Source organism: Spermophilus citellus (assembly GCF_964194105.1).
Source record: "Spermophilus citellus genome assembly, chromosome: 7".
In the NCBI taxonomy this organism is placed as follows: domain Eukaryota; kingdom Metazoa; phylum Chordata; class Mammalia; order Rodentia; family Sciuridae; genus Spermophilus; species Spermophilus citellus.
The window spans coordinates 51,382,900-51,399,259 of NC_138188.1; the positions used below are offsets into that span (position 1 = coordinate 51,382,900).

The following is a 16,360-nucleotide window of genomic DNA, read 5'->3' on the forward strand; positions in this document are numbered from 1 at the left end:
TCAAAGAACAAACTTTTTGTTATGTCAATTTTTTCAATTGTTTCTTTTGTTTAAATTTCATTGATTTCAGCTCTGATTTTAATTATTTCCTATCTTCTGTTGCTTTTGGTATTGATTTGTTCTTCTTTTTCTAGGTCTTTGAGATGTAATGTTAAGTCATTTATTTGTTGACTTTTTCTTCTTTTAAGGAATGAACTCCATGCAATGAACTTTCCTCTTAGAACTGCTTTCATAGTATCCCAGAGATTTCGAGATGTTGTATCCGTGTTCACATTCATCTCTAAAATTTTTTAAATCTCCTCCTTGATGTCTCCTGCAACCCATTTTTCATTCAGTAGCATATTATTTAGTCTCTGTGTTGGAGTGGATTTTATTTCTTATTTTATCGTTGATTTCTAATTCCATTATGATCTGATAGAATACAGGGTAGTATCTCTACTTTTTTATATTTGCCAAGAGGTACTTTGTGGCATAGTATATAGTCTACTTTAGAGAAGGATCCATGTGCTGCTGAGAAGAAAGTATATTCTCGTTGAAGGATGTAATATTCTATATATGTCGGTTAAGTTTAAATTACTGATTGTATTATTGAGTTCTATAGTTTCTTTGTACAGTTTTTGTTTGGAAGATCTATCTAGTGATGAAAGAGGCGTGTTAAAGTCACCCAAAATTATTGTGTGGTGGTCTATTTGACTCTTGAACTTGAGAAGAGTTTGTTTGATGAACATAGATGCTCCATTGTTTGGGGCGTATATATTTATAATTGTTAAGTCTTGTTGGTATATGGCTCCTTTGAGCAGAATGTAGTGTCCTTCTTTATCCTTTTTGATTGACTTTAACTTGATGTCTACTTTATTTGATATGAGGATGGAATCCTCTGCTTACTCCCGCAGTCCATGTGAGTGGTATGTTTTTTCCCAACCCTTCACCTTCAGTCTGCGGATGTCTTTTTCTATGAGAGGAGTCTCCTGGAGGCAGCATATTGTTGGGTCTTTTTTTTTTAATCCAATCAGCTAGTCTATGTCTTTTGATCAGTGAGTTGAGGCCATTAATAGTCAGGACTGTTATTGAGACATGATTTGTATTCCCAGCATTTTTGTTTGTTTTTGATATTTAATATGACTTGGTTTCTCCTCTGATTAGGTTTTCCTTTAGTGTAATACTTTGTTGGTTTTCATCATTGTTTTTCATTTCCTCTTTGTGGAAATTATTGCTGAAGATGTTCTGTAGTATAGGCTTTCTTTTAACTTTTGTTTATCATGGAAGCTTTTTATTTCATTGTCAAATCAAAAACTTGGTTTTGCTGGATATAAGATTCTTGGATGGCATCCATTTTCTTTCAGAGCTTGGTATATGTTGTTCCATGATCTTGTGGCTTTGAGGGTCTGGGTTGAAAATCTGCTGAGATATGAATTGGTCTCCCTATATGTGTTCTGATTCCTCTCTCACGCAGCTTTTAAGATTCTGTCCTTATTCTGTATGGCAGGCATTTTCATTACAATATGCCTTAGTGTTGATCTGTTGTAATTTTGTACATCTGGTGTCCTGTAAGCCTCCTGTATTTGGTTTTCCAATTCACCTTCATGCTTGGGGAATTTTCTGATATTATCTCATTGAAGAGATTGTACATTCCTTTGGTTTGAATCTCTGTGCCTTCCTCTATCCCAGTAACCTTATATTTGGTCTTTTCATGCTGTCCCATAATTCTTTGATGTTCTGTTCATGGTTTCTTCACTGTGTGTCAACTTTATTTTCCAGATTGTATACTTTGTCTTCATTATCTGATGTTCTTCCAAGTGATCTAGTCTGTTGGTTATGCTTTCTATTGAGTTTTTTATCTGGTTTATTGTATCCTTTATTTCAAGGATTTCTGACTGTTGCTTTTTTTTTTTTTTAAGAGTCTCTATCTCTTTCTTGAAGTAATTTTTTGCTACCTGTATTTGCTCTCTTATCTCATTGTTGGAATGATCAGTTTTTGCTTGTATTTGCTCATTTAGGTTATTCTTTAATTCACAGATCATTTTAATTATGAACCTTCTGAACTCCTTCTCTGACGTTTCTTCAATTTCGTTGTCCATGGGTTCTGTTATTGTAGTGTCCTGGTTTGTTTGGGGCACTTTCCTCCCTTGTTTTTTCATGTTATCTATGTGCCTTCCTTTCTTGCACTGTGGATCTGAGATATTACAGTTTCTGCCCTATATTCTTGTAGTACCTGTGCAGAGTGTCTGTATCTCACCTTGATGTTGGGCTTCCAGGTCCTGCTAGTGTCCTCAATATATGCTACTGCTACTAAAGGTGATGGTGGCAATAGCCAAGGTAATTCAAGATAATAGTTAAGGTGCCCCAAGATAGAAGCAATGTCTTACAGAGATGGGGCTGAAAGGGTGGGCCTCATAGTCCATTTGGGATGCCTGCTCTGAGATGTGGATACTTCTAGGCCTTGTCTGTTGTCAAAAAGTTAGGGGCTACTGTGTGGGGACAAAAAGTTAGGGGCTACTGTGTGGGGAAGGCTATGTCGATGACTGCAGCATCCCACGATGGAAGTGAGTTGGGCTTGGGGGCTCAGATGTGTGTGTGGAGTGGGGGGGGGGGCGAACTTGGACCTATCCTGGACCTAGGTCCTGTGCAAATCGGTGTAGACGGATCTGGGCCGGGCCTGGGCTCCCGTGGTAGTTTGCTGGTTGCAAGGGGCAGTCCTGTGTTGGAGGCTGGGCTCCGGCGGATGCCTGCCAGTGGAGGGTGGACCCAGGCCTACTGTGAGCCTGGGCCCCACACAGGCCGGTGTGGGTGGATCTGGGCCATGCTTGACGTCTCGTGGTAGTCTGCTGGTCAGAAGTGGGGTTCTGTGCCAGAGGTCTGGCAGGTGTCTGTCCTGCTGGTGGAGGGGTGGACCCTGGCCTCTGATTATTTCTTTTCATTATTTCAGTGTTTGGTCTTTCCCATGGTTTATAGTCACCCGTTTTCTTTCAAGAGTCATTTCTCTTTTCAAGAAAAATAGACAGTTATTGGACATTTTTTCCTTCTGATTTTAAGGCAAAGGTGGAATAGACAATGTTTTTGTAATATCTAAACTGAATACAAGTGGAAGCCAACTTTTAAGTATTTTTACATTTTAAATCAATTTAACAAACTGGAATAAAATATGTCTGTCCTCTCTTGACACACCTGCATTCATAATGACCAAATAAACAGCATAAAATTAAATATCAAAGATGACTTTGAACCTGGATTTGCTGATTTTTTTTTCATGTATTTTTTTACTTTCCTAAATAATTTTTTTTTCTTCATCAATTTGTGTAGCCATATGGTTTCTTTCTTGAGCTTGTCAGTATCTGAAAAGCAGTCAGGTGGCTCTCCCCGATTGCTCTGCAGATATTGAGGGAGCCTTGCATTCCCAGAATCCACGTGGCTGCAGTGTGTAATTGTTTACAGATGTTACTGACTATGATTTGGTGATATTTTGCTGAAGGTTTTGCCTCTGGTTCATGAGAGCTGCCAGTCTAAAGTTTTTCCAAGTAGGGCAGAGCTGGCTCCTAAAATGAATTAGAAAGTGTTGCCTTTCTCCTGTTTTTTTCTAGAGGAGATTATGTAGAATTGGTGTTAATTCTTCTTTAAATGTTTAGTACAAAAAAAAAACTATTTGCACCTGGAGATTTCTTTTTAGGAAATTTAAAAATTTACACATTAAATTTGTTTAGTAACTAAACTGCTATCAGTGTTTTCATAGTCTGTGGTTATCAGTGAATTGGTCCATTTATGTAGTTTGTTGAATTTGTTTGTAGTATCCCTCTCTTGTCCTTTTAATGTTTGTGGGACTGTAAGGGTAGGGACGCCTTCATTCTCGACTCATCTTCTGTCTTTTCTGTCAATCTCGCTGGAAGTTGTGCCTATGAAAATCATCTTTTCAAAAAACCGTCTATTTCATTCATTTATTTTTTTCTGGTTTTCTGTCTTCAATTTTATTGATTTCTGCACTTTACTTTTCAACTTTGTAAGTTCATTTTGTGCCTTTATTTCTTGAGATGGAGTTTCGTTTCTTATTTGCTACAGTATTTTGTGTAACTTTAATAATACTTGAATAATAATACTCGAATAATTGTTCTAGCACCCTACATGTTTTGATATGTTGTATTTTCATGTTATTCAATGTATATTTTTTATTTCTCTTTTCAATATTTTAGTCTTTGGTCCAGAGATTTTTTAGGAATGTACTTTTTAAAAATTCCAGGGATTTGGGGGGATTTTCCTTTTTTGTTTCTATTATTAACTTGTAGCTTGGTTCCATATTGGTCAAAGACTATCCTATGTGTGATTTCAGTTTCTTTCAATGTTTTGTTTTATGACTCAGAATATGATGTGCCTCAGTAAATGCTCCTTAGCTACATGCAGAGAATGAGGAACCTGTTGTTGGGTAGAGTGCACTGTAAACGTTAGACCCTATTCCTAGGTGTTCTGTGTGTGTATTTTTCTTTTAGTTCTATTAGTTTTTACTCCATGTATTTTGCATCTCTTATCAGATACATACCCATTTAAGATCATTGTATCTTTTTGGCATATTGACCCTTTATTGTTAAACAGTGTTCCTCTGTCCTTGGCACATTGAAGTTCATCTGCTAATAATAAAACCACTCTAAGCTTTTTCTTTTAAATTGGTATTTGCTGGTTATATTTTTCTTTTCATTATCTTTAAATTTACCCATGTAATTGTATTTAAATGTATTTCAGGTAGCATATAGTTAGGTCATTTTAAAAATCTCAGTCACTATCTCCAAAGTATCAGAGAACTCAAATTTTGTGTTCCTTGATGCATGGCAGACTGAAGTCGGCCGTCTTGTTTTCATTTCCTGTTTGCCCCTTTTTTATTCCTGTTTCCCTTTTCCACCTTCCTGTGGTTTACCTGGAAACTGTAATATTCCCTGCCCTGGTTGGTGTGTTCTTGTTGCCACTGCTGTATGGATTACAGTATTGTAGCCCACTAGACTTCAAGTGAAATCTGAGAACCTTGCCACCATTTAGGCACATTAACCTTTTTTTTTCCTCATAATTTAGTTTTCTTAAATATTTCCTTTATATACATTGAGATCCATGTCACAAGATATAATTTCACTTTAAGCCATCTAGAGCAGAAAATATTTAGTTTCCATAGAACCTTCAAGGCCACTTTACATTATTAACAACTTACATTATTATGCAATAGTTTATAATCGATGAACCAATATTAATACTTTATTATTAAAGTGCACAGTTCAGAGATCACCATTTGTTGTACACTTTGGGGAGTGTACACTGGCGTGCATTCACCATTGCTATACTTGCTGTGGCAGTCCTCCTCCTGTTCCTCCTTTCCTCCCGGAGCCATCTGTAAGCATTACCTGCAGTCTGCCTTTCCCAGAATGCCATGTATTCGGGATCATACTGTGCAGCCTTTTCTGATCAACTTCTCTCACTGAGCAATCCGTGTTTCCTCCTGTCTTTTTAGGCATAATTCCTTTTACTGCTGATTAATATTCCACTATATGGAGGTACCAGCTTATCCTTCCATTATTGAAGGACGTCTTGCTTGCTTCCAAGTTTGGGCAATTGGATAACTGAGTGTGATTGTTGGATCATATGGTGGTAGGAGTGTTTAATTCTATAAGAAACTGCTAAACTGTCTTTCCAAGTGGCTTTTGCATTCCAATCAGTAGTGAATAAGAGTTCCTGCTACTTCATATCCTAATATCCAGGCACAGGGGGGCACCTTTATAATCTCAGCTACTCAGGAGGCTGAAGCAGGAGAATGGCAAGTTTGAGGTCAGTGTGGGTGATTTAGTGAGACACTGTCTTTAAAAAAAAAAAAAAATGGGTGGGGGGTGTAGTATAGCTCAGTGGTAGAGCAGCAGGAGACCCTGGGTTCCATCTCCAGTAGAGAGAAGAAAACAGATGGGGATTAAGCACTAACATTTTAGCTATCTTACCATATCTAAAGGTGTCTCTGTTTTAATTTGCAGTTCCCTGGCTTGATGGTGTGTGTCTTTCCATATGCTTACTTGCTACCTGTATATCTGATGATGCAGTTATTTTCCCATTATGTAAATATCTAGCTGATTTCTGATTGTTGAGTTTCAAGAGTTCTTATGTCTTGGAGGAAAACCTTTTATCAATTATGATTTACAAAGATTTCCTCCCCCTCTGGGGCTTGTCTTTTTATTCCGTTAACACCAGCTTTTTCTTTCTTGGATTGTGCTTTTAGTGGTATGTACTGCCAAAACCAAGGTCACCTAGGTTTTCTCCTGTCTAATCTTTTATGGATTTATGGTCTTTTATTTTCCATTTAGGTCTAAGTTTCAAACGAATGGTATTTTTGTTGCTGATTTCTAACATGATTTTATTGCAAAGAACTCTTTATAAAATCAGTCCTTTAAAAATTGTTGAAACTTGCCTTGTGGCCCTGGAAACAGCCTAGTGTGACTATCTCATGTACTTGAAAAGATGATGCCCGCTGAAATTGCATCTAGTGTTAATCATTGAAGTTATTCCTCTAGCTCAACCTAATTATGTGAGCTCTTTAAAGACAGTCTTTTCCCTTTGTGGGCATAGAGAGGGGACCAAGAGATGCCAGGATGTGCCCACAGAAAACAGATGCGTCCCTACAGTGTTAGCCACAGAAAACCACCAGCTTAGCTCCAGAACTGAATGAAGTCACACCAGCACAAGAGGACAGGTCTATCCAAAATCTTTATATAAATTCACAAATTCTGTTGAAAGTGTACAAGCAGTCTAAACAGACTGGAACAAAAGCGACATTTTTGTTTTCCATGAATAGTCACTGTACAATTCAGAGAAGGTATTCAAAGAAACTGAACTGGGTTGGAGAAAAAATACTGTGTCACATGAAAAACAATTCATGGTTGAAAGGAAACCCTGTTGTGAATGAGTCAAATATCTGCCACACAGCCACCCCTTCCCTAACAGTACTAAGCTCCTGCTTTGATTTATAAAATGCACACATTTCCAAAACTGCTCAACGTTTCCACTTATAAATTAATTCACAGGATTCATGCAGTTGCTTTTTAGCTTCAACTCAATTTTAGCAAAGATAATGCAAAACGATCCCCTTATAAGCAACAAAATTACCTTCCTTCCTAAAGAAAAGGTGACACTAGCTACTTCCACTCATTCCCTCTCCTCTGAAAAGTCTGTGATGTCATTAAAGAGGAGCGGCTTCCTCTGTGAGCCCAGGACTGAGCCTGCTGTGGGCTGCTCTTGCCTCATTCACAGACTGATCAGCCTCAAGGAACTGGAGTCTGAAATGTCTTTTGGAACCAGAAAGTATGCACAGGTGACGAACAACTCAAGGGTGTCCACCCTGGTTTACTGCCCAGAAGGGAGGGCCTGTGAGCCACACATACCTACTGGGGCCTTACAGTTTGAGTGACTGGTCAGCAGACAGCATCTGGGACACATCAGACACAGGTCTCGGTCTTCCAGCAATATCTACTTTGCCAGATTTCATCCCTTTGTTGAAGAAAATGGAATAGAAAGGGAAATGGAGCTGCCAGTAAAAATCATTACTCCCCTCCCATCTCACATCCCAGTTTTCCAAACCCTTGCTCCCTTTTGACAAAATGGCACTTAAATGACCTTTGTCTCTCCTTGCACCAGTGAAAGAAAGTAAGTTTGCAGAAACTCATGGTTCAGAAAGACTGCAAGCCAAGCAAGTAAGGCTACTGGTGCAAAGGTCAGACCATTCAAGTAAGTGTCACGCCAGCTTCCGGATACCTCCAAGGCTTGACTTCTCTTCCTGGAGACGGCTAAAGCACGTTCCAGCCAATTTCCTACCCGGAAACAGGTGGGAACAGTCCACGCATCATTGAAGGCTAAGCAGCCTCAGGTCAGTTTTTTTTATAGCTCTTTGGGCAACATGAAAAAAAAAAGGATCCCTGTCCTGTGTTTATGATTTTCCCACATGTGAACCATGTAAATTCTATGTTACACCAAGTAACTTAGCTTTATTAAACTGTACTTTTCTAGGACCAACACTGAATGAAATGGATTACCAAAAACTTCCTACGGGAGCTTCCTCACTTCCCTTGTAGTGAGGAAAACAGTGGCAAAACTTCAAGTGTCAATTTCCCTTTTTTTGGAGGAAGAGGTTTAGAAAACTCAACAGCTTGCTTTCTGAACCCCAGTTTTTTTCTGAAATGAACTCGAGGCAGGGAAAATTATTTACAAAAGTGGGCATTCCTTATAGACAAAACCGCTAATCCTGGAAAAGCCCAGTGAAGGAGATGCTGAATGGAGCATGGCTACATTCTTAGGCCAGAGGCCAGAGCCCAACATCTCACGTCCCTGACTTCTTCACGCCAGAATGCAGTGGGACTAGAGCGGAGCCCACGGGAGCCCCAGGGGCCTGCTCTGTGTGCCCAGAGAGCTGTGCCAGGGACTGCAGGTAGAAACCCAGCTTCCTGGACCAACTCTGCCAGGAAGCTGTTCTCCTGAGAGAGCAGAGCAACTTGGCAAGCTTAAAGGCGAGGGTTTTCATTCTTTTAATTAAACAGGCTGTGATAAAATTAACAGTGAAACTGGCACAGAACCAACCAGCCCCCCATCCCGACGTGCAAATCTCGCAGTAACAGAAGGCCATCCAGAGGCTACACGTTGGTCTCCAGTCCCAGCAGACGGCCCATCCTCTCCACGTTCTTGTCAATGGTCGTCTGACATGTTATCTCCTTGGCACATTCCATAGGGAACCAGCCTCTTTCTCCATCTCGAAGCCGCTCCCCCTCATACCAGCCTGCAAGGAAGAAGAGAATCTGCACCCAGCCAGACGCAGGGGGTGGTCTGAGGAGGATGGGGGACCGTTCAGGTTCAAGCAGGGTCTGGCTGCAGGCTGGGAGCCCTGGTCATGAAGGTGTGTGGGTAGAGGTGAGAGAGAAGGAAAGGTTTCAGGACAGGATGAATGGCGCTGCTGGGAAGGGACATGAGCAGAGCCCTGGAGGTAAGGAGGTCCAGGGAGTCTGAGAGCTTGGGCGGGGCCAGGGCAGGGGGTGCTTTGGGAAGGAACAGCACAAGGCGGGGAGATGGGGGCGGGGGAGTTGGTTTTTTTGGAAGTAAGGAAGACCCTTTGGTGAGAACTAGGTTGCTGGGGATGGGAAGGAAAGCAAACTTCTCGTGCCTGTGTCCTAATTCAAAAGCAAATGTGTGGATAATTGACCAGCTGTAGCTAGAGGGGCGGCAGGTAGCTCAAGAGACCTATCAGAAGCTACATAAAAACTTTGGTAAAAGCTTTCAAATGCATCAGTGTCCCCAAACACCTGTCATCTTTAGGGCCTGAGAAGTCTCCAATGCAGGAAATGAAATCTTAGGAGAGAGAAGGAATAAGAATAGGGAGGAGGCAGCGGCAGCCTTGGAGCTGGGTGGCTCATTCCCGTGCTGGGGTTTGCCACGCGACTAGATAAGGCTCCTCGTCTGCACCAGTGCCCAGGTGCCCAGGAACACCCCACTCACCATCACCCACGCGCTGATAGATGAGGACCACATCAGCCACCTGCAGGGAGAGCTCATCTGGCTGCTTGGCTGTGAAGGACCTGATGACTTCCACCTGGGTCAGTGCTGGGGGGAAATGACACACTGAGCTTGCAATGGCAGAGCAGCAGCAAGCTGCGGATACAGACTAGACCGAGCCTTCACCAGCTCCAGGTGGCCCTAAGGAACAGAGCTGGGAAGCGGAAGCGGAAGCTCTGTCCTGCTCAGGAACTGCAGAGGCTCAGACTCCAGAGCACCTGTGCTGCCTGAGAACCTCGTCCCCTGGAGCAGGAGTCACTAGTCATATCACACACGAGCAGAAAACGGCCACTGTGCCCTGTGTAACCTGAGGCGAGAGATTAGGTGACATGCCACAGCCATGCAACTGACGGTCAAGTCAGCAGCTCCCAGTGCTCTGGCTCATCCAGAGTGTGTCCCCATCCCACCAGGGGCAGCGTGTGAAAGCGACAACCTCTAGGAATCATAAGAACGCCAACCAGAGGCATAGGGGACATTTCCGGGTTTCCTTCCCCCATGCTGATGCATGACACAAAACCACACCCCAGCTATGCGCTGCTGGGTGACAGGGCTTCTTCTTTGACTTGCAAATATGAAATCTAACTTCAGGCTGATCCCAAAGCTGATTTTTTGATGCTCCAGGCTAACTGTTTTGATGCCCTAATTCTTTGGATTTGACCCTCTTTCAAACAGAATCATCCCTAATGCCAAACTTAAGGAGCTAAAAATAAGCACAGGACACCACCCTTTACCGAAGTGGCCTCCAGTTCTTTGGAAGAAAAAGAGCACATGTTCTTAACTTTACCATGTAACAGAGGTCAAAAGGAATCTTTAGGTTGAAAACTTCCTGCTTGGATCCCAACTGTTGCTATGGAGATGACTAAACTTGGGACATGCCCATTCACTACAGACAGTTCAAGCAGGGTATTCACCTCCACCCTCCCAGGAACCATGTGGAACATAAATGATGTTCTTGACTTGCAGATGACTGAACAGGCTCGGGAAGGACACCCAGGGAAGCAAGGAAGCAAGAGGTGGGGGTGGAGACCACCCATGGCCCAGCGTCCAGCAAGGGGCAGCCCCTCCCACTCCCAGCAGGCTGCCTCAGGGACTTACAGGTTCGGTCTGGAGGCTGCTTCCCGCTGCTGTGTCCCAGGGCGGTGATCCAGCGAGCCCGCTCACTCCTGAACAGGCAAACAGTGAGGGTTAGGGCGTTGGGCAGATGGCCAGAGCTCCAGACACCCCGCCACGCCCATTCAGAAAACGCTCCCAGAGGGGTGGGAGGCTGGCCTTCAAAACAAGCAATGTAAGGGCCACAGTCCCAAATAGGCAGAAAATCTCATCATCAAAGGTCCCTCACGGTTCAGCTCTTGTTGGCTAAATGGCATTTCTCAGGTGACAGTCTGCCATTTAGTAAAGGGCTGATCACACCAAGACATCATTACAGACACGGAGCACCCTCCTAAACGGGTGTTCAGTGTCTCCAAAGGTAAACCTCATGTTTCACAAGGACCTGATGACTTCCAGGTCAAGCCCTGTCCACGGCTTCCCTCCCTTCACACACGACCCCCACCCCAGGGAAACAAGAGTGGACACTCAGCATGATATGTTGTGAGCGGAACGGGCAGCTAAGTATGACCCTTTCTGGAATAAAATGGCTTTGACTCTATTTAGACTCTTCTCCAATGCTCTACAAGGATTTCATGAGTACAGGAAAAGAAGGAAAAAAAAAAAACACCTAAGACTTTTAAAAATACAGGATGTAGTTATAATTACATGAAATAAAACAATGAACTGACACCAAAAGTTCCCCGTGAGTGAGCCCTGCTCTCTAACAATCAGCCCCAGCTTTGTATTTTGAAAATAAAACCTCAAATCACAACTAATTAAACCACACAAATGCACACTTCAACACCCTTTAAGAAGCACACACTAAACCCACGGGTCAGTGCAGGCACCACTGGCCACATCCCAACGTAGGGGACGTCCAGTGTTCCCTACACCCTCCCAAGAGCCTGGAGAAGGAGGCGCTGGCCAGGTGGAAGTTCTGAGCACCCCTAACTGGGCCAACCTCCAGGGTGACACTCCTCCTGCTTAGGAAGGGACTGCCACATGGTTGACTGCTTCATGCTCATGCATGGGAAGGCTTTTTCTGTCATTACCGCCTGCCTACCTCTAAGTCTCCTGACACTGCCACCCACCCTCACCCCCCACGGGCATCCCCCTGCCATGCCAGGCAAGCAGCTCACCTAGCGCACCAAGGGGCCCGTCACACCTGTCACCGCCCACTCCTTACTGCAGAGCCCATTCTTCTCCCTGGAGAACACCACACTACGCTGTCAGCAGGCCTGGCTCTGACTGCTCACCTAGAGAGGTGAGCATCCTGCTCTGGATCCAAGAGGGGGTATCCCCAGTAGGTGCTTGTGAAACAAGGGGGTCACGTAAGGACCATCTCTCTCTGACAGAATTCAATTCAAAGGGAACGGGCTGGGCCCCACCAGGCTGGCGTATGGAGCTGTAATCCGCAGACGTTCTATGGACAATGACGGCCTACCCAGCTTGGGAAAGCCTGGCCTCTGTCTGTAGGCAAAGGGCTTCCCGGTGGTTCTGCAAGGTCCCCTCTGAGAGGACCACTGCCTCCTGCCTCCGCCTGGCTACAGAACCTGGGAGCGACATGAGCCAGGCCCCACACAGCCCCAGCCCTGTGTCCAGTGGCTTCAGCCTGCTGTGGGCCCAGCCGGCCAAAGGGAACGGTCCACTGTGTGGCGTGCTGCCTGGATGCCCACGGCATCTCATAGACACAGCAGCCCCTCCCAGGGCCCAGGAGAGAACAAGACGCTCCTTGTTGCCCTCGCTGAAAGGAGCGGCTTCTTGAAACAGCTCCCAGGGAGTCAGTCCTCCCCCTCAGGGAGGCTGTCGGAGCCATGGACTCCTCAGGCCTTAAAGCCCGCCCAGGAGCTCTCTCTCACCCCACAGGGGGAAGCTCAGCATCCGAAACACAGCAACCCACTCGCTGTGAGATCAAACTCCAAGGACAAGAAGAGCAGGCACAGATTGCTCATTGCCACTTCAGATGTCACATCCACAGCTGGCCAACAGGCACCTGCTTCTCCAGGGACACTGCAAGGATGGCGAGGGATGTGCTGTTGAGTGCACGCCCAGCTGACTTTCCCCTTGAAGCCATGCCGATGCCCATCCCATCCCAACTGCCACCGCTCCGTCCCATCCGTCTCTCCTTCCACCAACATGCTCCGAGCGCACAGGCCTTGTGCCAGGCTGGGGGCGCCAGGGGAACAAAATGGGGTCTCTTGCTTGTCACAGCCCTCGATATGGGGAGGAGAAAACAACTCATACGGATGCTAATCCCACCCGCAATGTGTGGGACAGAGCCCTCTGCCCAAGGCACGTGCGAGGGAAGGGAGAGGCCGAGTGCAGAAGGGCCTCTTTTAAGGACAGGCGGCACGATCCTTCCAGCCCAGCCCTGTGTGAAGTTGTGCCTCCAGCTTCTGACTCCAGAGTGACCAGCAGAGGCACCTTGTCCTGCCCTGCCAGACCAAGAAGAGCAGCAGGTTTAAACTGAACTGCACAAAGGCAGAAGAGGCAGAGGCCAAGGCCTGAGTGCAGACAGGCCTCTGCTAGGGGGATGCACTGGGGAGGTTGGAAAGGGTTCTAGTGACAGAGGCAGGACTGCCCAGAAGGAGCCCAGGACACGGGGGAGTGTTAGAGGAGGACGTCCCACCCTAGGCGAGGGCTTCTGCAGAGACCCTGCTGACCCCAGCCTCCCTTTCATCCTCCTACAGTGGCACTGGTCAGTTATTCCTTGCATTTGTCCTCACAGCCTGCAGGTGAGCTGTGGTTTCCTAGGACATGTCTACACCCCAGGCCTCTGGGGACACGCCCTCGGGAGCACGAGGAGTGGAGCTGTGAAGGTGGCCTCGTCCATTCCTCCACATGCCAACAGCTCCATGAACTGACCTGGGAAGAACACTCCCAGGTGAACAAGTCACCGTGAACCCGAGACACACCCCACAGAACCGGAGGCAGGCTCACCTTACCACATTTAAACAATCCCACCCAAGCCAATGAGCCTCCCTAGCCACCAAAAGGAGTTCTAGGCTGAGATCTTCGACGTGCTGCAGCTAAAGCGATCGCTCCCACCAGTCACCCTGGGCTGGGTCAATTACCTATTGGTAAGTGATGAAAACCCTCGCTCCCTCCCAGCAAATGGGACCCAGAAGCCTGGTGTGACACTCTGGATGTGACCAGGAAAACACACTGCCCCCTAAAATGAACACCTTCCATATAAACTGTCTTCTGCATCCTGTGCTTCTTCTTAAAAGACAAAAAGGAGAGGACTGTGTCTGGCAGAGCACTGACAACTTTACTCCATCCGGGTTGCTTCCTGTTCTTAATTAAGTCATTAGCAGAAGCAGGAAGCGCACAAGACTCCCTGCGAACAATGCCCCTTCGTCAGCAGGCTCGGGGCTGGAGGGTGAAGGCCCAGCCACCCTGGCCAGGCTCCGCGCTCTGCGGAAGAGCCCCTGAAGCAGCAGCTCTGGTCATGGGTTGAGGCGACAGACCTCGGCTGAAGGAAGCCTGGGTCCCTCTAGAGCCTGTCCTGGGTGCCCATCCCTGCATCCACTGGACCCCAGTGAGATCGTTTCCACCACCGGAAACGCAGGAAGCCAAGGACGCCACTGTCCACGCCTGTCCCCCTGCCCCCCACCCAGGGCAGCCCAGTGGGCTTCCTTTTAATGAAGGCAACACAGGGGCTCCCACTCCCACATTCCTCCTGAAAAGCCCCGGAAAAGGCAGGACAGTGCAAACAGGCTCCCTTTGTCCTTCTAGGAAGGGTGAGTTGTTTTTTTCTCCCCAGACTCTTGTCTCATTAGCAGCACAAAGACTGAGGACTGGGGACAGAGGGGTAACAGCACACATGGCCTAGCCACACACACCATAGCCCAGCTGAGGGAGAGGAACAAGTGGCACTGGAGGAAGACTGCTCAGCAACAACAGAAAGGGCGGCACACAGGCTGACCCGGGTGGCCACCATCCTACCTGTCCTGGAGGCAGAAAAGCCAAGTGTGCTAATTTGGGGTCAATTCCAAAAATATGTACTGGGAACCTGCTACGTACAGATCAAAAAGGAGGGGTGCAGAATGGAGGTGAGACTGGGGATGAGTACCAGAGCAGCCCAACCGGAGGAGGACGGTGCTCAGCAGGCCTCGGGAGGTCGGAGACAAGTGCCTGGGAAACGGGTGGTGGAAAGAGGTGGAAGATGTGGCAGAATCCCCCTGCCCCCACCTGTGAAGGTGGCCTCATCCATTCCTTCACGCGCCAACAGCTCCATGAACTGACCTGGGAAGAACACTCCCAGGTGAACATATATAGAAGGACTGGCAGAAGTTGACTATGCAAAGAAGCATCAAAAATGGTTCCAGATCTCCAGGCTGGGTAGCTAAGAGCAGGCCAAGGTGTGACACCTGGGGCTGGAATTCCCCCAGAGGCAGGTGCTGTTGGGATGGGGAGAAACTGGGAGGTGGCCCTAGCTGGAGGAGCCCTTGCTGGGGGCATGCCATTGAAGTGTTACTGTATCTTGCCCCAAGCTCTTTTTCTCTCTCTTCCTGGCCACCCCTGCTCCCTGCCATGAAGTTCTGCCTCACCACAGTCAGTTACTATGGACTGAAAGCTCTGAAACCATGAGCCAAAACACCTTCCTCCTTTAAGTTGTTTTTCTCAGTTGTTTTGTCACAGTAATGGAAAGCTGACTAACACACAAACGGTACATTTACAGACGTGTGCATTAGGGAACAGAGTGGGGCTCGGTTTTTTTTAAAGGGGTGCTTTAGGCAGTACTGGGGATCAAACCAGGGCCTCATGTGGACTAGGCAAGTGCTCTGCCACTGAGAGACATATTCAGTCCTTCTCATTTCTTATGTTTTTCTTTTTTTATTGATATTTTTTATATATGACAGCAGAATGCATTACAATTCATAGTACACATATAGAGCATAATTTTTCATATCTCTGGTTGTATATAAAGTATATTCTACCAACCCCTTCATTTTTCATTAAAACAAGGTCTAAGTTGCTGAGGCTGGCCTTGAACTTGTGATCTTGCCCCAGCCTCCCAGGCTGCTGGGATTACTGTGCCTGGCTATATTTCTGGAGGGGAGAAAGGAAAGAAGTGGCTGCAGATGGGGAGGTGAGCCATGGGAGCACAGATAAGAAGCTGAGAAAGGGAAATCTTGGTGCGGGCGTGGAAATGTCTCCTGGTTGGCAGCTTCTCAGTAAGGCTAAGTGCCCTACTAGACAGCAGGGGCTGCGGGGGCCACCTGGCACACCCTGACGCTTACCAAGCACTGGCGGAGCCTGGTGATGGTGCCTTCACTGCTCACATAAGCAAAGCCACTGCACTGTGCCCCAGCTGACCCTCTCAAGGGGCTCAGCTGTCCTGTGCAAACAGCCACAGGACAGGCCGTGGAGATCACACCCCTGCTCATCCCAGGTGCACCCCCCCACACACAGACAGTTTTTCAAAGGCAAATTGGGAGCTGTGCATCCCATTCCCTTTCAGGCCATGGAATCAGGCCAAAGGGTAAACACTCCACCCTGGAGTTCAGCTGTCACTCCAGCCAGCAGGGCACTGCCAACCTTGCCTTCTCCACCAGGTTCCTGCTAGATGGTATTAATCAAGACGGACCCAGAGGCAGAAACCCTCCAACAAACATGCGCATCCACACACCTCACAAGCTGGGAAACACGGAGCACGTCCTAGCCAGACCAAGCCTCCTGCTCAAAACCAGGCAGCCCAGACCACAAGCAATGGAAATGT

The 16,360-nt window shown here is 46.4% G+C and overlaps 1 protein-coding gene across 1 annotated transcript in view; it reads right to left on the bottom strand.

Moving 5' to 3' along the window:
- Nucleotides 1–6,709: 6,709 nt before the first annotated feature.
- ARHGEF26 (Rho guanine nucleotide exchange factor 26) overlaps nucleotides 6,710–16,360 on the bottom strand; it is a 103,250-nt gene continuing 93,599 nt past the window's right edge. The window contains exons 12-14 of the mRNA XM_081300599.1: nucleotides 10,642–10,709; nucleotides 9,490–9,594; nucleotides 6,710–8,776 (exon numbers count right to left, since the gene is read on the bottom strand). Of these exons, the coding sequence (XP_081156725.1) occupies nucleotides 8,634–8,776; nucleotides 9,490–9,594; nucleotides 10,642–10,709 (316 nt within the window). The 3' untranslated portion in view covers nucleotides 6,710–8,633. The remainder of the gene's footprint in view (nucleotides 8,777–9,489; nucleotides 9,595–10,641; nucleotides 10,710–16,360) is intronic.